The sequence below is a fragment of the Bufo bufo genome, chromosome 1 (assembly GCF_905171765.1).
Source record: "Bufo bufo chromosome 1, aBufBuf1.1, whole genome shotgun sequence".
NCBI lineage: Eukaryota > Metazoa > Chordata > Amphibia > Anura > Bufonidae > Bufo > Bufo bufo.
Window position 1 is genome coordinate 297,705,109 of NC_053389.1, and position 23,347 is coordinate 297,728,455.

Here is a 23,347-nt window from a genome sequence, read left to right on the forward strand (position 1 = left end):
GAATGACTTTTGCCAAGTACTGTTCAATTCAAGTGTGAAAAGCTTCTACAAGCATTTGGATTGGGTTTTATTACAGTGATGTTGAAGATGATGAAGATGTTGATAGCCATTTAGATGTTGTTGTTTTTCCATGAATACCTTTTATAAATTTCCCTTATGAAATTCCCTTATGAAATTTTTCTGTGCCGGTAAATCAGAGGTCTGTGCCACTATTGCCCAACAAAAATTCCAATTAGGTCTCATGCACATGACTGTATTTTTTATCCTTGTGCTATCCAGCGTTTTTGCGGATAGCTCCTTGACCCATTCATTTCTATGGGGCTGTGCACACATCTGTATTTTTTTGCTGATCCTTTTGGATGTTCCACAAAATATAACATGTCCTATTCTGATTTGGACTGATTGTGGACATGAATAGTACTTTTTATTGATGGGAGTGAGAAAAATGCGGAGAGCACATAGAAGGTACCACATTTTTTTATGATCCGAAATACAGACACGGCTGTGAGCATGAAGCCTAAAGTTAGTAATTTGACCAAACGGCAGATCCAGAGTATATTATATGTAAAAAATAATGCAGCAAAGAAGAAAAACCTCCACAAAGCTATAAACTCCATATATGCCAAAAACCTTGCCTGGGCTCTAGGATGATGCATTATGCCATAATTTACTCAATTTTCTAGTTGAACATCTCTACTAAACCTCACCTACTTTTTTCCAAAAGTGGCGAGCATGCAGTAAAATCGAAAAAGAAAAAGTTGCCTATTTGTTTACAAAACAGGTGTACACCAAAATTCTTTTAGTTTTTTTCCTCCACAATTCTGGTGCAAATTGCATAATAAATTCTTCCTAAAATATTTCAGAAAGCTGTAGAACTATTAGATACTTTTTTATAGACAGTTTTTTACCTCAATCACTAGGAGCCATGGCTTAGAGAGAAAAGGGATGTGGCTTTAGATGTGACAATGTGCTCCAGAATTTTGCTGTAAAATTCTGGTGCCAGTTAAGACAACTAATAGATAGTATAGACTTTAGGGGTAATGTATGAAATGAACTCCGCCAGAAAAGTGGACTGTTTTTGCTTGTTTTGTCAGGGAGTAGGTATTTGCAACAAATTTATGGAGCGTCTGCTCCAGTTTTAGTGTGGTTTGCACCATGCCTGGCAAGAGCTACATTTTTCCCCAGATTTCTTCTTGCAACTTTTTTGCAAAAAGTTTCAAAAAATTCACAAGTGTAGCCTTTGTAATAAATACGGTAACACTATTTAGTGTGACAAAATAAAAAAAATGGCGTGCAACATTTTTTTAATTTGTCAAAAAAATAAAACTGGCTTTAAACCAAGCATACCCTCAAGCTGAATGGGTCTGGACCCGTCACTCAAGTTGAATGGGTCTGGATGTTGCTTGTGCATTGGGCACCGCAAATTGCGGCCCCCAATGCACGGAACGGCCGACCAACGGCCATGTGCTAGAGCCCTTATTTTGTAAAAAAAAAGTTGCAAAAAGTCACAAGTTATTCTAGGTCCTGGGTGGCATACCAGGTGAAAAAACCTTTGTAATAAATATGACTTTAGGCAGAGAAATCCCTATATAATTCCTGCAAGAAATTTATTAAATGGCATATGACATTTTGTAAATTTGTCACAAAAGAGTGAAACCCATGACAGGCTCTTAAAGGGCATCTGTCAGCAGATTTGTACCTACGGTATGAAACTGGCTGACCAGTTACATGTGCGCTTGGCAGTTGAAGACATATGTGTTGGTCCCATGTTCATATGTGCCTGTATTGCTGAGAAAAAATATGTTTAATATATGAAAATGAGCCTCTGGGAGCAATAGGGACGTTGCCGTTACACCTAGAGGCTCTGCTCTCTCTGCAACTGCTGCATCCTCTGCAAAGATGTGAGAAGGCCACTGCACTACTGCGAGTGGCGGTGCCTTCTCAAACAACTGATTGACGGAGATCCCGGATGTCAGACCCCCACTGATCAGATACTAATGACCTATCCAGAGGATAGGTCATCAGTTAAAATATCTCAGAAAACCCCTTTAATACATTACCCCTTAAGTTTACACTTCTGCCCTAATGAGTACAATTTATTTGAACACATCTTCTATATCCTATGTACTTTCACTTACATATCAATCCATGTAAAACTGTCGCTTTCATATAGTCGGAGTCCTGTTTTTCATTGCTTGTTAATGGACGCCTCTATAATTAGATCCTACAATTTTCTTTTTGCGAGGAAAGTTCCGCAGCATGGAGCAGAGCTGCTTCCTGTTAGGATACGTAGCCATGTATGTGTCTGTCTTCTAGTGAGTGACCTATACTAACATTTGTGAGATCCGCTGACCTTTCTGTGCTCCCTGGTGGGTTCATGTGACGCTGTGACTAAGTACCTGCTTAAAGGGAGTAAAATTAGACCTAAAAAAACACTAACATTTTGCAGACACAACCAGTTTCCTATTTCCTCATCGCTTCCTGTTTTCAGGCCACTCCTGCAGGTTGCAATTTTCCTGTTTTTTGTCACACATCTGTTCCCTTCACAGAAGGGACATACTGCTGAAAAGACAGTATTAACATCTCCTTCAGCTTTTAATGGACTCGTTCCCCCATGGCATCCTCATGATACATAGTGTATGTTGCATTAGACTGTATTCGAAGCAAGACTTAGCAAATCAGTTAAAGAATAGCTTGAGATTTTAAAAAGAATCTATATAACCTACTAAAGGACCAGAAGGTTATCCAGGGGGCCAAGGTCCAAATGTGATAACAGGCCTCAGAAATAACAAAGCCTATAAGGCCTAGTAGAATAAAACCCTATGCACAGCCACATGGTTTGTGGGGGTACCTGAGGCTTGCACCCCTGACCCCAGACTTGATTCTTGAAACTATCTGAAGGCTGCTATGCTGATCCAGCTACATTCCTTTGTTTCGTTGATTGGTTAATAAAGTTTTTTTTTCCAGGGGCGTAGCTAAAGGCTCATGGGCCCTGATGCAAGAGTTCAGCTTGGGCCCCCTTCCCTCAGTGCTTTGTGGCCAGGGGCAGGGAAGCTCATGAGGCAAAATTGAAACAGCACCCAATGCCAATGCCAAATTCTTGATCTAACCCCCTACTCTCCAGCCAGAGGTGTAACTTGACCAGCATGCACATTCTATAATACTGCTGTTTTATAATGCGGCACAAGGGTCTTTGTGTCCCTTCAGGCTCCTGGGACCCTCTGCACCCCCTATAGCTACCCTGTTTTTTTCTAGGAATACAATATTAATGACCTATTCTAAGGATAGGTCCTCAATAACTGATCAGCGGGGTCCAACAGCTATCTACGCCACCTATCAGTTGTTTGAAAAAATGGTGTTACTTCGGCGAGCGCTGCAGCCTTCTCACACCCTACCAAGCACAGTGCCATACATTGTATAGTGGCTGTGCTTGGTATTGCAGCTCAGGTCCATTCACTTGAATAGGACTGAGCTTCATATAGGGCACATGACTGATGGACGTAAGATCACTGCCCTAGGAATAGGCAGTCAGACACCCACAATCAGATATTGATGACTTATCCCGAGGACAGGTCATCGATATTTTACACCTGGAAAACTCCTTTAAGGCACAGCTGTATTTGGGCACCTTACATCACTGCTATTTGGGAACTGTCTGGTCCACCATAGGATGTCATCAATGGTGCCTAGTTCCGCACTAGGCACCATCCAACCTAAGGACAGCCCTGACTGAGGTCTACAGTGGAGCACATCACTTACTACCACTTTTTTGTATTATTTCACACATACATATTAAAGGACTCGTATCAATGGGTTTTTGTGCACAGCAATTTTCATCAATGAAAATGCATAACTGGAAGTCTAAAAGTAGCCAAAGATCTCTACTATTTACCAAGCGTAGACCTCTTCATTCAGGACTTCATGCTGGTCCTGGTCAACTCATCCAGAAATGAATAATGTAATAAAATATTAACACTGGATCTCACTGCTACCTGTCAGCCATTCAGTAATAATTCATGTTGATCATGGAGGACATGGATGAGTCGGTCTTTGTTAGGACCAATCAGCTGTGGTATATAAATGTGGGTTATGAGTCCCCTCTCTATAATGCCCATAAGGCCTAATGGGGCATGTGGAAAGGAGTTGCCTTCATGATGCATTGTGTGGACAACCATTTGACAGTCCTCTACTCGGTACAGAATACAGGTACAATAATTCGTCTGACGAGATCAACCATAGGGTCTTTGCTTTCCAACTGGTTACTGTCTTCTTTTACAGGCATCAGTCCCGCTTGCAAAGAGTGTGGATACCAGAAGTAAATTAGCAACTTTGCCTAATATGTTAGCCATAAGTTTTAAGGAACTCTAATTTTACGGCTTTTTTGTTTTTCCACATTTCCAGACTGTGAGCAAGATGGTGATACAAAAAGCCAATTTATCTATAATGTATAAATGTTCAGCTTATAACAAAGCCGGAGGAGACGAGAGGCTTGTATACTTCTATGTCACAAGTAAGTGACTGCCACAACTATTAGGATGTAAGAACAGTATATGTATAATTGGATTGAGGATTGTATCACCTTTTCTCCTACAAAGAAGGGTAATCCAACAAATGCTGAGCATTTCTGAGTCAGTGTGATGGCATAAACAGCTATGCCATGGGTCTGCTTCTAGCAATACAGCAATATACTACCTTTCATTGCAATTCATGTTTACCACTGTCATGATAATGTATTATGCAGCTACAAATGAAGCGCCCTCTAGTGGTACATACCCTGTATAATTTGCAACACAACTGCAGACTCTTTTTTTTAATTCTTTTTACATCCAGTAAGGTTGGATAAAAATGCATTATCCCTTTGCATAGTATTTGCATACCCCTCTCTCCCAGTATATCTGACTATACTTTATGTCTAACAAACTTTTAGCGATTCCAGATGGCTTTGCGATTGATCCCGAGCCTTCAAAGGAACCCATAGAGGGACAGAACCTCAGTTTGAGCTGCCTTTCGGATAAATACACGTATGAGAACATGCAGTGGTACCGACTGAACCTTCATACATTAAACGGTGCTGAGGGAAACCCACTTGTATTGGAATGTAAAAATGTGCATCAGTACGCAGACCGCATGGAAGGAAAACTGCAGAATCAAGAAGGGTCAAGTAATGCAACTCTGATACTCAATATCCCCAAACTATCAATAAAGGATGAGGGGGCCTATGTCTGTGAAGTCCAAAACCGTAAAACTCGGGAGAAGCATTGTCAGAAGAGATATATATCAGTGCTTGGTGAGTAAGGTTTTCACTTTATTTAAAGGGGTGGTGCAGATTTAGGAGAACATTGATGCTTTCTTGTAGAAACAGCACTACTACTGTCCATAGGTTTTGTTTGGTATTGCAGCTCGATTACATTAAAGTGAATGTGGCAGAGCTGCAGTACCGTACACAACCTGTGGACAGGTCTCGCTCTGCTTTTAGGAAGCCATGTTTTTTCAATGCTGTAAAACCCCTTTAAAATACATGCAATGTTTCCTTTAAGCAGTATTTTCCAGCATTTCCAGAGTTAGCAAAAGTTAAATGGGCAATAGTGCAATGCCACACAAAAGCGTTATCTGCAATTACATGCAACAATAGAATTTTTTTTTATAAATAATGACTATGATTGACTGCAAATGAACTTAAAGGGTAAATCCAGTAAAGTATGAACTTCTGATGTGTCATGCATACATGTGAGAAGATCGCATTGGTGGAGGGTTTGAGAGTCTGTGCTCACTTATTTACAAAATGAAAGCAGATAGCTTTGATCCCTTTGGCACTTCTCAGAGATTGCTGTTACTGGAAATCTAATACAAAATTCTATGGAAACAGCTGCTGACTGTGGTGTTTCTAGCACTGGGCATGTGCCCCAGATCTTTCACCTAATGCTTTAGATCATCAGGCACTAGCGATCAAGTCATTCAATTGTATCTGCGTCCTTCACCTCCGCCAGTTCCCCGTGATTAGGAGCTGAACCTGGACATATCCCCATTTTTACCCAGGCAGCCCCCCTGACTTGAGCATCAGAGCAGTTCATGCTCCGATGCTCTCCTTTTTCCTGCGCTAAAGCCCGCCCACCAGAGCCGATGACGTCACCGAACACACTGCTGGGCAAGGGAGCGCATCGGAGCATGAACTGCTCCGATGCTAACATCAGGGGGGCTGCCTGGGTGAAATTATGGGTATGTCCGGGTTCAGCTCTGAACCCGGACAACCCCTTTAATACTGCATCACAGTAATTCTATGTATAAAATAAGGCCGCCCTTTTATATCAACTAAAAGATTAACGGGGATTGTGTCAGCAGTTGAACAAGATGTACCCCGCAATATATTAGACCACCCTTTAATACTGTGGCACAATAATTCTATATACAAAGTAAGAGATTAACTGTGAATGTGTCAGCAGATTAACAAGATGCATGCAGCGATATATTAGACTGCCCTTTTATGCTGCGGAACAGTCATTCTACATATAAAATAAGAGATTAACGGGGATGTGTCAACAGTTCAACAAGATGCAGACGGCGATATATTAGACCGCTCTTGAATACTGCGGCACAGTAATTCTATATATAATATAACAGATTAACTGCGAATGTGTCAGCAGTTCAACAAGATGCACGCAACGATATATTAGACTGCTCTTTAATACTGTGGCACAGTAATTCTATATATATATATATATATATATAATATAACTGCGGATGTGTCAGCAGTTCAACCAGATGCAGAAGGTGATATATTAGACCGACTTTAATACCGCAGCACAGTAATTCTATATATAAACTAACAGATTAACTGGGATTGTGGCAGCAGTTGAACAAGATGCACATGGTGATTACACTCAACCTGCACTGTCCCTATAGTCTCCCTATGCTCTCCCTACAGTGTCTAAAAACTCTCCCCACAACCTCCCTACATGGTCCCTGCACTGTCCCTGCACTCTCCCTATTGAATATTCTACAATTAAAGCTTTCTGCAACACTGTCCCTAGCACATAAGCACTTGTCATGTCTCTCCCTATGCTCAGATCACAGTGAAATGGCGGAGACCGCCCAGGATGAGGCTTTTAATGGGCTGTGACATCACAGGGGATGTCTATCTACTGATTGGCTAGCTGCATGGCATTATGGATCATATTGGCTTCTTGCTTTTTACTTTGTAACACGTGCAGCAGCCATTTTAGAAAAAAATCTAATTTGTTACCACAAAGTGCGAGGAAATTTGGCTTTGCAGAAAATCAAATTTTTCCTAAAATTCGCAGTGAATTCCGCATCTGATGCTGCAATTCGCTCAGCACTACCGATGATACCTAAAGTATCTCTATAGTTTACAAACAGGCCCCAAACATTTAATGTAATCTGCTCTTTGTTTAGATTATTGTGTCAGATTTCTAGTCCTTTAATTCCAGTGGCAGTTCAAGAAGGCAAGTTTAACCAATCTGATCTTCTCACATGATGAAACAGAGGATCGATTCTGGGTCGGACTGGCCCACCAGAGAACCAAAGGATCCTCTGGTCAGCCCAGGCTCTGGTACCATGATCAGCCCCAAATACTGTATTCAGGTGAAAAAAATCATTTGGCTGCCTTTAGAGACAATCACTTGCCACTAGGGTCTATTTCTTTGATTCAAAACCTATTAAAGAACTATACTTTCATCACTTGTAGTCTCATGAATTGCTCTTCTACCCATATGCCATATAATAATATAAAGAGAACTTTATGTAGCCTGCTTCTTCTCCTTTGTAGCACAGGAAGCCCCAAACTTCCGTTCTAACCTGACCGACAAGATGGTGAATGTCAGTGACTCCATGGTGATGTACTGTGAAGCTGATGGAGCTCCCAGCCCCACCATCCTCTGGTATAAAGACAACAAGTTAGTGGAAGAAGTATCAGGTATAACATATTGAAATTGAAATCCTATGTCATTAAGATGTTTGCATGTGAGCAATAAACAAATAAAGGGACACTCTGTGCAGAACGCTGTATTATGCCTAGTCCAGGGCCCAAGGGATATAGGAATTCAAAGAATACAAAAGAGATAATTCTTGTGTCATGCTCCACTCCTTCAGACTTAGTCTACAGTGTTACTTCTAGTGAAAATTGACATGAGTTTTGAAGGTGTTATCTAGTTTAGAAAACCCATTTCTATACTGTATATGCAATTAGGGATTTCAGAGTTAATAGAGGGGGTCCTCTGTTCACAATGCTCATTTCTTGGCCACAGTAGAGGACCTGCCTATCCTGCATTACACAGACAGCCCATAGATTTTTTTTTGCTTGTATTTCTTTGCCCTGTGGTGGCACTGAAGGGAAAATGAAGACCTACTGCCAGGTTTCCCCAAATATTACAGATGATCTTTGGAGGTGCAATTTGTGAGCAGCTTATTAGCAAGGGACCGTTCCCCTGGCTCCATATTACCTCATGATGCATTCCTATAAATTTGCATATTCAGCAAATTAGATTTGGCGTAATGCACAAAAATAAAAAGTACTAAGAATGTGAACATGTATCATAAAAGAGATATTTTCCACACGTAATCTTAAATGTCCCTCACAACCATCTGATATGTTGGTAATTACTGTCTTAGGTTGCATGTCAGCCTGGCTCAATGGGGAACCAAAGACCTTGAAATGAGAATAATGACCAACTGTAATAAGGCTCAGGATGTCCAGAAGTGAACAGCCCCATCTAAAGCAGACCACTTCCTAATCTATCAGTGCCCCTTGGGCTCCCAAACTTTTATCCTCCATCTTTGCCACTAAGTGACAAGTGGATCTATGGGTCCAATGCCACGTATTTGGTGGTTCCTTGAATGCAAATTAGGCTGCACTGACTTTTCCGTTACTATGTTCCATCAATAGAATGGAAAAACGTGGATTCATTAAATGGATTGAAGAACATTTCTATCCATTAATCCCCCCCAAAAAAAATAATCCATTCAGGTATCTATTATTTTTTGGCTGAAATAAAAATACAATAAGCAGGACCTTTTTCATGTCACTAAAACCTGGTGGAACTGATACACATTTAGCACAACAGAATAACGCGTTGAAACATTTGGGGATTAAAACGGATAGCTTTTTTTTACCATTTTCTGACAGAACAGAATAACTGAAAAATCAATGCAGAAGTGGACTCAGCCTTAGGCTACTTTCACACTTGCGGCAGAGTGATCCGACAAGCAGTTACGTCGCCGGATCCGGCAAAACATATTCCAACTGATGGCATTTGTAAGACTGATGAGCATCCTGATCAGTCTTAAAAATGCCTGATCAGTCAGAAAAATGCATTGAAATGCCGGATCCGTCTTTCCGGTGTCATCCGGCAAAACAGATCCGGCATTTACTTTTTTCACTTATTTTGAATGCCGGATCCGGCACTAATACATTCCTATGGGAAAAAAATGCTGGATCTGGTATTACGGCAAGTCTTTATTTTTTTTCCGCCGGAGATAAAACCGTAGCATGCTACGGTTTTATCTTTTGCCTGATCAGTCAAAATGACTGAACGGAAGATTTCCTGATGCATCCTGAACGGATTACTCTCCATTCAGAATGCACGGGGATATACCTGATCAGTTCTTTTCCGGCATTGAGCCCTTTTGACGGAACTCCGTGCCGGAAAAGAAAAACGCTAGTGTGAAAGTACCCTTAGCTCCCCTGCAGAAGGAAGAAACTATTTTATACCAGCAAGGCCAGGGACTCTTTAAAAAAGAAATGAGAAATTACATATTTCTTCATTCTAGTGGAAAACTAGTTAGCATTTTTCCCAATGAGCATTGCCTGTAGGTAAGTTTCCATACACTATCTGGATCTCTTCAATAAGATATAGTACCCCTCTCAGAAGTGGGTCCTTGTAGAAGGGGGAAAGAAGACTAATTATGACTATGACTTTTACTAGGCTGTATTTTTGCACATGAATAATAGTCATTGTGCAGGTCACTTTGGATGACTACTAGGTGGCAAGTAGGGTTGCACTTACAATGAGGCCAGATAAGGTGACTGCCTCAGGTGGCGAGGCCTAGAGACAAGAGGAGGCAGTGGCAGGGCCATGAGAAATTAGCGCTTCCATTGCGGATGTGCTCATCTCTCTATATTCACCTGTATCACAGTATGCCTTTAACAGTAGGGCTGGAGGGGGGGGGGGCGTTTGAATTTTTGCCTCAGGCAGCAGAAAGACTAGGTGCACCCCTGGCTGTATGTAATGTTTTCTAAGTATGTGTTTAACAGTAGGGCTGAAGGGAAAGGGTTACGTTGAGAATTTGGCATGGGTGAAGGCGCCACTTGCGTTTTTGCCTGGCAGCAGAAATATTAGGTGCACCGCTGGTGGCAAGTGAAAGCTAACATGTGAGGGTGAGAACACCATTGTACTTGTACTATGAGGTTCCCTGAACCCCCACCATCTATACGGTCTCATGCTATGTTACTTTAAAGGGTAATTCAGTCCTGGCAACTGTTTATGCTTGTAAGACTTTAGTCTAATTTGCGCCTAACATCATCTCTCACACAGGAATAGTATTGGGAAACCAGAACCATACACTAAGCATTCAGCGAGTCAGAGAAGAAGACGCCGGTATATACCTCTGCACTGCCTGTAACGAGAAGGGATGCGCAAACTCCTCCGCCATTGTCTCTGTTGAAGGTGTTACTAAAAGAACAATATTTAATTTACAATGCTCACTATATTTTTAAATAGTATATTTTTTATCTGTAGAATTTAAAAATGATGTACTAATACTTGCTTGTTTGAACCATAGTGAAATTCTGTCAAGAACAGAGATTGTAGCTGCAAGGTTGTTCATTTACATGCATCACATCTGCACAGAATACTCCAGAACTCCCTATAGTCCACCATAGTGCAATATCTTGTACATACAGTTGCAAGAAAAAGTATGTGAACCCTTTGGAATTATATGGATTTCTGCACAAATTGGTCATAAAATGTGATCTGATCTTCATCTAAGTCACAACAATAGACAATCACAGTCTGCTTAAACTAATAACACACAAAGAATGAAATGTTACCATGTTTTTATTGAACACACCTTGTAAACATTCACAGTGCAGGTGGAAAAAGTATGTGAACTCTTGGATTTAATAACTGGTTGAACCTCCTCTGGCAGCAATAACGTCAACCAAAAGTTTCCTGTAGTTGCAGATCAGACGTGCACAACGGTCAGGAGTAATTCTTGACCATTCCTCTTTACAGAACTGTTTCTTGGGATGTCTGGTGTGAATCGCTTTCTTGAGGTCATGCCACAGCATCTCAATCGGGTTGAGGTCAGGACTTTGACTGGGCCACTCCAGAAGGCGCATTTTCTTCTGTTTAAGCCATTCTGTTGTTGATTTACTTCTATGCTTTGGGTCATTGTCCTGTTGCAACACCCATCTTCTGTTGTCCTGACAGGGCCAAAAAGCATATTAAGGTATATATATGACCGTACAGGTCTTATAAAGTGTATAAGAATCATGTAAGTATCCCCCCTGTCCACCTTATAACTACAGTAATGTGAAGTTTTATAACCTGCTGGAATCGGGTTCAATCTGCCCAAGGGGCGGTGTTTCACCTCAGCTTGCGCCCAGCCAGCCTCGCCACAACTGCCGTTTGAAGCGCCGCCCAGCTCATCAATATTCACTTCGCTGGGCGGCTTCTAGTGTCCCCGGCTATCTTCAGCGCATGCGCCCGGCACCCTCACTGGCCGGGATCGCATCGCGCCTGCCCACAGTCTCATTCTCAGAGGCTGCCTCATTGAGCAGTCTGCGCTGTGCTCTTGCAGTTATCTTTACAGCACGGCCACTCCTAGGGAGAGTAGCAGCAGTGCTGAACTTTCTCCATTTATAGACAATTTGTCTTACCGTGGACTGATGAACAGCAAGGCTTTTGGAGATACTTTTATAACCCTTTCCAGCTTTATGCAAGTCAACAATTCTTAATCGTAGGTCTTCTGAGAGCTCTTTTGTGTGAGGCATCATTCACATCAGGCAATGCTTCTTGTGAAAAGCAAACCCAGAACTGGTGTGTGTTTTTTATAGGGTAGGGCAGCTGTAACCAACACCTCCAATCTCATCTCATTGATTGGACTCCAATTGGCTAAAACATCACTCCAATTAGCTCTTGGAGATGTCATTAGTCTAGGGGTTCACATACTTTTTCCATCTGCACTATGAATGTTTACATAGTGTGTTCAATAAAAACATTGTAACATTTAATTCTTTGTGTGTTATTAGTTTAAGCAGACTGTGATTGTCTATTGTTGTGACTTAGATGAATATCAGATCACATTTTATGACCAATTTGTGCAGAAATCCATATAATTCCAAAGGGTTCACATACTTTTTCTTACAACTGTAGTACTATTACAGTAACAGCATGAATTACTGCCATAGTCTCAAATTCAGCTCACAGTTCAGAAGAGTTTTAGAAGCAGTGGTTGCTTAAAGGGGTTCTGCAGTTTGTTTAAACTGATGATCTATCCTCTGGATAGATCATCAGCATCTGATCGGCGGAGGTCCGACACCAGGGACCCCTGCCGATCAGCTGTTTGAGAAGGCAGCGGCGCTGGCAGTAGCACCGCGGCCTTCTCACTGTTTACCTCTGGCGCAGCGACGTCACGACTAGTATCAATGGCTGGGGGGGGCTAAGCTCTGTTCACTTGAATGGAGCTTAGCCCTGCCCAGGCCATTGATACTAGTTGTGACGTCACTGGGCCTGCGGTAAACAGCGAGAAGGCCGCGGCACTACTGCCAGCGCTACTGCCTTCTCAAACAGCTGATCGGCAGAGGTCCCTGCCAATCAGATGCTGATGATCTATCCAGAGGATATACCAGATATATACCAGATTTACAGATATATATACAGATATACAGATATACCATGACCTATCCAGAGGATAGATCATCAGTTTAAACAAACTGCAGAACCACTTTAATGTAAAAATATCTCCCAAATTATTCTAATAGTATATTTTATTTTTAATCATATTTTATCTATTACTTGTATTTATACAAATGTAACAAACATTGACGTGGCACTTATACATTGTTGCAGCAAACTTTAACTTGACACTTCATGTAAGGTTGGCTGTAACTGTATTTAATGTGTTAAAGGGAATGTGCAGAGGGCAGGAGGGAGGAGATAAGTTGTGATATCACCTATTGTGAATAATGGATCATGTGTTATCTACACAGAGGTGTTACTTGACATTGTAATTCTGGCTGTGATGATAACAAGATAGCTACTTAAAACTTACTTGTACAGAACAGGAACTCATGACCTATTATTAGGCCTAGTAGCCAGGATGAAAATTGTAGGATTTTATACATTTTTCAACACAGATAGTAACATGAAAAATAAAAAATAAAAAAACTTTCCAAAAATGCTTAAAAAAATGTTTAACATAAAAATGTGATTTAAACAATAGGTCACTGACAAATTCCCTTTAAGTGTCAACATTTTGTATGCCTGTATAGCTCCAAGTTGAAGTAAAAAGCAGCATTCATATCATAGTCTCGTAGGATCATAGTCTAGTTCCCCTTGTTCACAGAAACCAACAGATACTCAGTCTAAATTGGCAATACCTACCGATACCTAAAGTCGATCAAAATTGGTGATTATTTTAATTAAAACAATCACTTAAGATTAAGGTATGGCTCCCTTTAGAGAAAAAAGCACATGTGAACGCAGGGAGATCGTGCAGAGATCATATAGATGATGTCTTGGTTGGCTTCCAATAATTGCCACAGCATTTTCCTATATTGTGAAGCAGTATACCTAAAAATGTATATACTCCATAAAATAAACAATGACTAGAGCATCTACTAACAAATAAAATAAGAACTGATCTTATATTCTACGTAGTTACTGCTGGTGGTCCTTAAAGAGGTTATCCAGCTCCTATCAAGATTTTAACTATACCCTGGACAGCGCTGTACATAACATTAAAAATCAGCTCACCTGCTCCCCACCACTCCATTCTAGTGCTGAGGGTCTTGTCCTGCTCTTCCCCCAATGTTTGAACTTCCGGACAGGGTTACTTGCAGTGCTGTGGCCTATCGCGTTCAATTGTGACACGTCACTGCTGGCTGATGTGCCATTTGGGGACATGTTACTGCTGAGGCCAGTTATTGGCCACAGCGGCAGGTGGCACCATCCAGAAGTTTACACACCGGGGACTGGAAGGAGCAGGGATGGACACTCGGTGCTGGAACAAAGCGACTGGGAACAGGTGAGGGGATTTTTATGTTATGTACAGTGCTGTTCTGGGAGATAGATAAAATTGTGATAAAAGCTTTAATCACAACTCCAAGTAAAACTGATACGCTGTGTTATGCCTAGTGCATGGGCCTAATGGGCCATGGATGACTTGCATAACCCTGTCTTGTCCTCTATTAAACAGTGGGGGAGATTTACAAATCAAAATGTGCCAGTATTCTGGCACAATTTGTGCCAAAAAACTGGTGCACATGCCTTAGATCACATTTATTTTTTATATATTTTTATATTTTTTTTTATACTAGACAATTAACTTTGTAATTACCGTAAATAGTAGACCCATTAGCATCATTTCATTTGTCCCTTGCTCCAGGAACTGATGACAAAACAAATGTTGAGATTGTGATTCTCATTGGCACTGGAGTAATAGCGGTTTTCTTCTGGATCCTCCTCATCCTCATCTTCTGTAACATTAAAAGGGTAAGTAGCTATATTTCAGAGTAACCCTATTTACATGTGTTGGAAAAGTATCAAGACCCTTGACACTACATAGCACAAAGCTTAAACATGACAGAGGATGCCACCAACAGGGTTACATTGGGAAAGGTTTTCCACCTCCCTCTACTGGAATGAAATCTTTTTGGCAAGCAAACATTGTAGCAAAAACCCAGAATCCACTAACAAGAGTCTTTGAAGAGGTTTTATTATAATTTTCATTTATCACATATGTACAGAATAGTTGATAAATGCCTGTTCACTGACCCCTATTGATCACTAGAACTAGTCCATAGGCCCCCTTTTCCTCTTCTTTGACCGCAGTGAAGAGGGGTTTAAATTGAGCCCTGGTCGAGAAGCTGCAGTGTGGCTCCATTAATTGTCTTTCAGTACTCTATTCAAACTCCTCCTCACTGCAGTGAAAAGGAAAGAGGTCTCTAGACTCCTATACTAGTGACTGATGAGGATCCCAATGGATATTTATCACCAATCCCCAAATGTTTATCATCTATCCTGTGGATAGGTGAAAAAATTGCCGTTGTGGCATTGTGGGAAAACCTCTTTAAGGTAGATTTACCCTTTAACCCAGTGACCTCCAACTTGTGGCGGTCTAGCTGTTGCCAAACAGGCAGATGCAGTCAGGGAGTGCATGTAGTTGTAGTTTTGAAACAGCTGGAGAGCCATAGGTTGGAAATCACTCCTTTGAGTGCATATTGAAGATCAAGTTTTCCACCTTACAGAAAAACCCTATTTGTGTTGCTGACATCCTATGTTATAATATGTACAATCTAAAATGTTGTTTTCAAACCTTCAGCCTAGCCATGGTGAGATAAAGACTGGATACCTTTCCATCATCATGGATCCAGGTGAAGTGCCCCTGGACGAACAGTGCGACTATCTTCCTTATGACTCAAGCAAGTGGGAGTTTCCCCGAGATAGACTAAGACTTGGTAAGACTGCAAAGTAAAGCCTACATAGCATGGCCTACCTGGACAAAACTGAGTAAATGCTAGCATAGTAGTTCTCATCTGGAAATGTAAAAATGAAAAATGGTTGCTTATATAAACAACATCACAATCTTTACATGGACTATGCATTCTGGATGGTTTACTGTTCAATAAATTTTTAAAAGAATTGGCTACTTTCTGGCTCCTGTTGAATGTGTATGCAAGATGACTATATGGCACTTATTAATATAGCCTTTGTTGATATTCTGTGCCATTTGCTATATTTCGTTAGCTATGTTCCTTGTTAAGCAAATCTTCTGTTCCATCCAAATAGAGCTCCTTTCCATAAGATTGCCTCTGATGGAAGGTCATGGGACCAGACACATCACTCAGTCTCCTCTATTCATACACACTGCACTTGCACTAAACTTTCAAAGGTTTTAGTGCAGATGGCAGGTGCCTTTTATTTGAATGGAGGAGACCTCATATGGAGGTGATTTGCCTGGTCACATGACACTTCATCAGAGGCCATTTGGAAAGGACCTCTGTGTGGACAGCAGGCAAAAAGACTAGGCAAACAAGGGGGCATATCTTATAAAATATAAAAAATGCCACAGAGTTTCCCCAAAGGATATATTACTAAGTGCCATATAGTCGTCTTGCTACTGGTCAAGAGTAAAGAGAAAGAGGCCAAATCCTTTAAGAAGTGAATAATTCATTCTTGTGAATAGTTTTATTACAACTGTTACTATGGCATCCCATGCCTGTCACTGTCATGCTCCTCTAGGCGGGCACAGGCTCAGCTTCACTCAACTCCCTGGTCTTGTGCAGCAGCCTGGACCCTCTGCATTACCCACCCCCGACCTGGCCACCTGTGTGTACTCCTTTTGTTTCAGGCCATAGCCTTTACTCCTCGGCAAGGGTGCATGGTTTGTCTGTAGGGTGCACATGCTGGAACCCAACTCTTAAAGGGCCAGCACACACACCCTGATCCTCCCCAGCCTATGGCTGATCACCTAAGTTTTTTTTTAGGCACCTTCCCCAAGGTGAGAATTCCTGAGCAATAGGTATTTTTATATCGCTAGTTTGTGTGAAAGGTTGTTGCTGTTCTGTTTGTTTGCCCATGTACCGATCTCTGCCAGTTTACTGATTCTGACCCTCTGCCTGAACTGACTACCATCTGTTTACTGTATTGACCCTTTGCTGCCTGCCCTGACCTCAGACTTGCTTCATGGATTTGCATGTACTCATCCTGCCCTGAAATGTGCCTGTTTCATAGCTATGAGTACTGCCTGGCAGTACTCCTTTCCACCTGTATCTCTGGCCTATATGGGTCCCACACCAGGACTATTCCACGAGGTAGCAGCCTGGTAGCTCTTCTGCAGCAAAGACCAGATCCCTGTATAGGTGTCAAAGGGTGAAAACCAGGATAATACCCTTATGTGTAGCACAAAGTCAAACAGGTTGGTTGGCATTGTGGTTCCACACCTGCTGCCTGTGACAACAACATTGTATTGTATGTGTTTTGATGTACATGAAATTTTTTGTCTCATGTTTTCCCTATTAATATTAATTGCATTACAGGTAAAGTCCTAGGACATGGCGCCTTTGGTAAAGTGGTAGAGGCTTCGGCTTTTGGAATCAGTAAGAGCAGCAGTTGTGAGACGGTAGCAGTGAAGATGTTAAAAGGTATGGAGCTTTAAATTTATATTTTTATGAATGCCACCACTTCTACTTGGACTTCAGTGTAGTGCTACAACTTTTTCCCCCTTATATTTACATATATCTCCTCTGATATATGTTCTCTAGATATAACCTTACTATTCTTATCCAGTTGACTTTGTGTGTTTCAGAGGGTGCTACTGCTAGTGAACATAAAGCTTTAATGTCAGAGTTGAAAATTCTCATTCACATTGGCAACCACCTTAACGTAGTCAACTTACTAGGAGCTTGTACCAAACCAAATGGTAAGTACTTTTCTGAGTTAAATGACCTCATGTGGTGACTATACTATCAGAGGCAGAAACATACATACATCCAATTCCAGGTTCACATGCACACCAACACCTTCTTGGCTTCTTGGTATACCATATTCTTTTTGGTTTAAAAATGTAAACTATTCATCAAAATACCAATATCCAAAAATATTTGATTGTCCTTCCAAGTCAGGTCCTCTTTGATACTCTAGTTTCAAGCTGCACACATTCAATTCCAATGAAGTGCCTGAATTTGAAAGCTCGCATTCCAACCACATTTGAGATTAGATTTTGGAACTTTGTGAAGTTTGGCTTGACTTTTGGTTTGAATTTTTCACAAATATTAGACTAAACTAATCTAATCACATTCAACATGTTGGATGGGTCAGTCTGGAGACTCTGATTACAGACTTTGAATTATTTACAGTATGTGAGCCATTTGTATCCAAGTAGCCAATAAGGCCATGTATGAATCATGAATCGTTTGAAGTTACATGTATAGGCAACTTTTTTCACCCAATAGGCACATTATAATATCAAAAGTAATGTTAAGTGTCATTCAGTTTAAAAAAAAAAAAAACAAGTGACAGTCTTATAGAGTCTACTTCAACATAGCTAGCCATTCTTTGCAGCACTACAGACACAAGAACTAACTGAATAGTGGATTATTTTGGTTGCCACAGATGGCGGTCAGTGTATATATCTGGTGTAATCAGCTACAAAGTATTACACATATATTAGGATTAGTGTACAAATACCATACATTCCAAATATAAAGGGGCTTAACAAAGTTTTCCAAATGATTACTTGCCATGCTGGGGACACGAGCAGTACTGTGGGAGCAGGAAGACATTTAAAAGGTTAATAAGAGTTTTTCTTTTCTTCATACAGCCCCCTGCTCTATAGCCATTTTTTTAAATCTTCAAAAAACCCTTTAAGCAAGCCTTCTTCCTCTTTGATGTCATGAACCGCAATAGGAGAACATAACATAGAGTTGGGAATGTTGCAGGAAATTAAGCCACAGGTTTCCCCGTCTAGAATATGGTGGAAAGTAATTGGGTATGATAGCAATAACAGCACCAGGATGGCGGCCCCATTTTGATTTTTGTTATCAATCTCTTTTTGCTTTGTGTGGAGTTCAAGGCAAATATTTTGCATGTACTTGTTCCAGATCTACTTTGTTAAGCAATTTCTTCCATGTTAGCCAATAAAAATATTAATGTCAGATAATGCTGTGTATCTCTAATATTAATGTAGTAGTAGTAGTAAGGACCCGTTTATGAATTATTTACTACGGTACATATCCTAGTTCACACTCTGCCTCTGCTTTAAAATTACAGCTTGACCTGAGCTTAGAATGTGGCACCCATAGCCTTAATATGACAGACTGACTTGTTTCTGCGCCAACTTCAATTTGCTGTCAGATTTATAATGTGTTCACAGAAGCTGAATTCTAGGAATTCCTTAGATAAGGCAGAAAAAGTACAGGGCTGAGCATCATCAAACACATTGCAATGTAAGAGAAGAATTGAAATAGTACTTGTTTTACTGCTCAACTATCAATGTTTTAGCAAATTCAATTGTTTAAAATTACGCAGGTGTCACTGTACTGCACAGTACTATACTTCACACAGGAATGAAGGTTATTATTTGTGGGCCCTAACTTTGAACTTACAAAAACAGAGCAGCACAATCAGTAGTTTGCCTGTTTCTATAATTGTTATACTAGTTGTCCATGCCCATTGTCACCTCCTCCCAATAGGCACGGGCATCCAATGCTCACCCAGTCCTCTGTTCTGTTGTCCTGGTGGTGTGGGCCCACCAGCGACCTCCTGCCCGTTCCCAGTTGGCATCTTAGTAGTACTACTCTATCACTCCACACCGGCTGCGACCTTCTCCTTCCTGCTGTGCCTTCCTCCTGATGTAGGGTGTGTCCACACTCTCTCTGGCAATTCCAGCTTATGGCAGACCTCTCTAGGGAGATTTTTTGTGCCTTACCCTTACCCTATGCAATAGATTCTATTATTCTAGGTTCTAGTGTCGAAAGTTGTCCAATTATCCTGTTTGTCTGCATGTGTACCAACCTCTGCCTGATCTCCGTACTGACTCCGAGCTGACCCTGAGCTGCCTGCCCTGACCCTTGGACTTATTTTGGATTGCATGAACTTTGCCTGCCCTGACCTTGGCTTAACCCTGACTACAGTTTTGCTTGATCCGTGTTTCTTGACACCAGTTGGTCAGCAGTCTACTGAACAGGGTGCTCGAAGAGGTAGCGGCTTGGTGGTTCAACTGCAGTAAAGTCCAGATCCCTGAATAGGGGATAATGGGTGGAATCAGGGAGGCCACTTAGATAATGTCCTTAGGAGTAGTCCCAAGTCAAATCTGTTCAGTAGACACAGCGGGTCCACATCCACTTTGTAAAAATATGCTTGGCCATATCTGCACTCAACTGCATTCAGGACCTGACAGCCAGCAACCGTCTCACCAGGAGGGCTGTATTAGGGGGAACTCCACTCTTGTGATGGTGGCTATGATATAAATGTCTAAGATAGGAATACCCCTTTAACAAATCTCAGCAAAAATATACCATTTAAAGAATATATTCAAATCCCGTACACCAAGCTTTTGAAAGGTAAATATTAATGGGAGTTGTCAGTCTCCCACACTAATAAGAGTGGAAATCACTGGTCCAAAGATTACCATACAGATGAACACTTGCCGATTTTAGTAGGACCGGCTGAGCAACTGTGCATATAGTTGTCCCAGAAAGATGGATTTCAACAGTGATGTCTGGCAGCAGCTAATTCCCTTCTCCCTACTGACAACATAGGCATATTGGGTCAAGCATGCATATGCATGGAGGGTCCGGAGCAATAGCTGTCAGTCAATTTGGTTGACATTTATCTAAGTGATTAGCTACCTTTAGGCATAATGCACACAGCATTGCTGTGAATGTTGCATGGAGCTGTACTACAGTAGTGTACATGAGCCATTAACTGAAGGTTTGCTATTGTATTCATGAAATAAAGAAATCAAGATTTACTTAGTGGAGTGCCTTAGAGGCCGTATATTTTCATTTATATAAAACATACTCATCTTTAGTAACCATAAGAAACCTGCAGCAATTACCTGTAATTGGCACGATTTTGTGCCATTTTGGGTACATGTTTATACATAGTGGCTATCAGTTTATGTTCTGGGTATCTATGGAACTTTAAGCTCATTGAACCAAATGCACAATGTGTAAAACTACAATTTTATTACACAAATTGGCCTTATAGTTTATTTTTACAAATGTTTCATTGTGTTAAAAAAAATGTATGCTAAAATTCCTAAGAACCAGATCTTTGGTGCAAGCTGTGAGCCACCATCAAAGTATTGCAAGATGGAAATGACCATTCTGCCTCCGGAAAACTTTTTTCGAGTGAATGGTTCAGATTGCTGAGTGTGATGAGTGTGGTGGCATTGTGCTCATATTTAGCTTGTTAGTCACCACCGACTATTGAGATGGAACATTCAAGATGAAAATATAAGCAGATAAAAGAGGCAGCTGCATATGATAACTCACCCATAACTTAATCATTGTTCTCGGCATCTGAAAAGGAATGAAAATGTTCCACAGGGGATGCCTATTGTATTTGTCTTGGATATAATCTTGTGGAACTGATTGAGTTATGACTGCAGACAGACGGCATAATAGAAAATTTTAAATTACTTGAGTCAAGAAAAGTTAAATGGAAGAGTTCTCAGACTTCAACTTTTTCCTATATTGTATCAATTTTCATTCTGTGTCTATTAAAAATATTATATTGGTGGAGGAAAGTGCCAGAGGCAGTGGGGTAACCACCATGAAGGCAGAGCACGCAACTACATTGTGGCATGGGGGAAGGGGGGCAGCGGTGAACTGATTCCCCTATTCTGGACATAGATTTATGGCATTTTCCTGCAGCCACTACTAGGGGAAGCTCAGTGCTTAGAGATTCTGCAGCTTCCACTGAGTGCAGTAGTAACAGTATAAATTCCTATGTACTTAGCTCCCCCTAATAGTGGCTGCAGGCAATCTTTTTTTTGTACTGTAGAAATTTTTCAGAAATCTCACTAGGGGTGTCCATACTAATGCAGTGGCCTAGTGACAAGGTGGAGAGGATGAGAGTAGTAGTAGTAGTAGTAGGGGCATAGATGGGGGTTGTAGTCACAACGGTTGTCTTCCTCAGCACTTTCTGAGGCTGTGCAGTTTAAATAATGATGCAAATCCCTATACATTACTGAAGCCAGTCAACAAGTGATTCACACAAACACTGTATACATAAAATGCACTATTTACAGCTGACATAAGCAGTTCATGTGGTTGTATATGGAGGTTAGTTTCTCTAGTTTTATCAGGCTGTACAATCTCTCCTTTTTTGCATAAATGGATGCACTTTCTCTCTCTCTCTCTATATATATATACAGTACAGACCAAAAGTTTGGACACACCTTCTCATTCAAAGAGTTTTCTTTATTTTCATGACTGAAGGCATCAAAACTATGAATTAACACATGTGGAATTATATACATAACAAACAAGTGTGAAACAACTGAAAATATGTAATATTCTAGGTTCTTCAAAGTAGCCACCTTTTGCTTTGATTGCACACTCTTGGCATTCTCTTGATGTGCTTCAAGAGGTAGTCCCCTGAAATGGTCTTCCAACAGTCTTGAAGGAGTTCCCAGAGATGCTTAGCACTTGTTGGCCCTTTTGCCTTCACTCTGCGGTCCAGCTCACCCCAAACCATCTCGATTGGGTTCAGGTCCGGTGACTGTGGAGGCCAAGTCATCTGGCGCAGCACCCCATCACTCTCCTTCATGGTTAAATAGCCCTTACTTTCAAAGTTTTCCAAATTTTTCGGCTGACTGACTGACCTTCATTTCTTAAAGTAATGATGGCCACTCGTTTTTCTTTACTTAGCTGCTTTTTTCTTGCCATAATACAAATTCTAACAGTCTATTCAGTAGGACTATCAGCTGTGTATCCACCTGACTTCTCCTCAACGCCACTGATGGTCCCAACCCCATCTATAAGGCAAGAAATCCCACTTATTAAACCTGACAGGGCACACCTGTGAAGTGAAAACCATTTCAGGGGACTACCTCTTGAAGCTCATCAAGAGAATGCCAAGAGTGTGCAAAGCATTAATCAAAGCAAAAGGTGGCTACTTTGAAGAACCTAGAATATGACATATTTTCAGTTGTTTCACACTTGTTTGTTATGTATATAGTTCCACATGTGTTAATTCATAGTTTTGATGCCTTCAGTGTGAATCTACAATTTTCATAGTCATGAAAATAAAGAAAACTCTTTGAATGAGAAGGTGTGTCCAAACTTTTGGTCTGTACTGTATATACACAGTGGATATAAAAAGTCTACACACCCCTGTTAAAATGTCAGGTTTATGTGCTGTAAAAAAATGAGACAGAGATAAATCATTTCAGAACTTTTTCCACCTTTAATGTGACCTATAAACTGTACCACTCAATTGAAAAACAAACTGAAATCTTTTAGGTGGAGGGAAGAAAACAATAAAAAAATAAAATAATGTGGTTGCATAAGTGTGCACACACTTATAACTGGGATGTAGCTGTGTTCAGAATTAAGTAATCACATTCAAAATTATGTTAAATAGGAGTCAGCATACACCTG

The 23,347-nt window shown here is 40.8% G+C and overlaps 1 protein-coding gene across 2 annotated transcripts in view; it reads left to right on the forward strand.

The window, feature by feature from the left end:
• Positions 1-23,347, forward strand: part of FLT4 (fms related receptor tyrosine kinase 4) — a 252,279-nt gene that overhangs the window by 183,124 nt on the left and 45,808 nt on the right. For both annotated transcript variants that reach the window (XM_040440794.1, XM_040440802.1), the window contains exons 12-19: positions 4,402-4,510; positions 4,928-5,287; positions 7,784-7,930; positions 10,548-10,679; positions 14,623-14,729; positions 15,559-15,694; positions 17,276-17,380; positions 17,545-17,658. In XM_040440794.1, the coding sequence (XP_040296728.1) occupies positions 4,402-4,510; positions 4,928-5,287; positions 7,784-7,930; positions 10,548-10,679; positions 14,623-14,729; positions 15,559-15,694; positions 17,276-17,380; positions 17,545-17,658 (1,210 nt within the window). The remainder of the gene's footprint in view (positions 1-4,401; positions 4,511-4,927; positions 5,288-7,783; positions 7,931-10,547; positions 10,680-14,622; positions 14,730-15,558; positions 15,695-17,275; positions 17,381-17,544; positions 17,659-23,347) is intronic.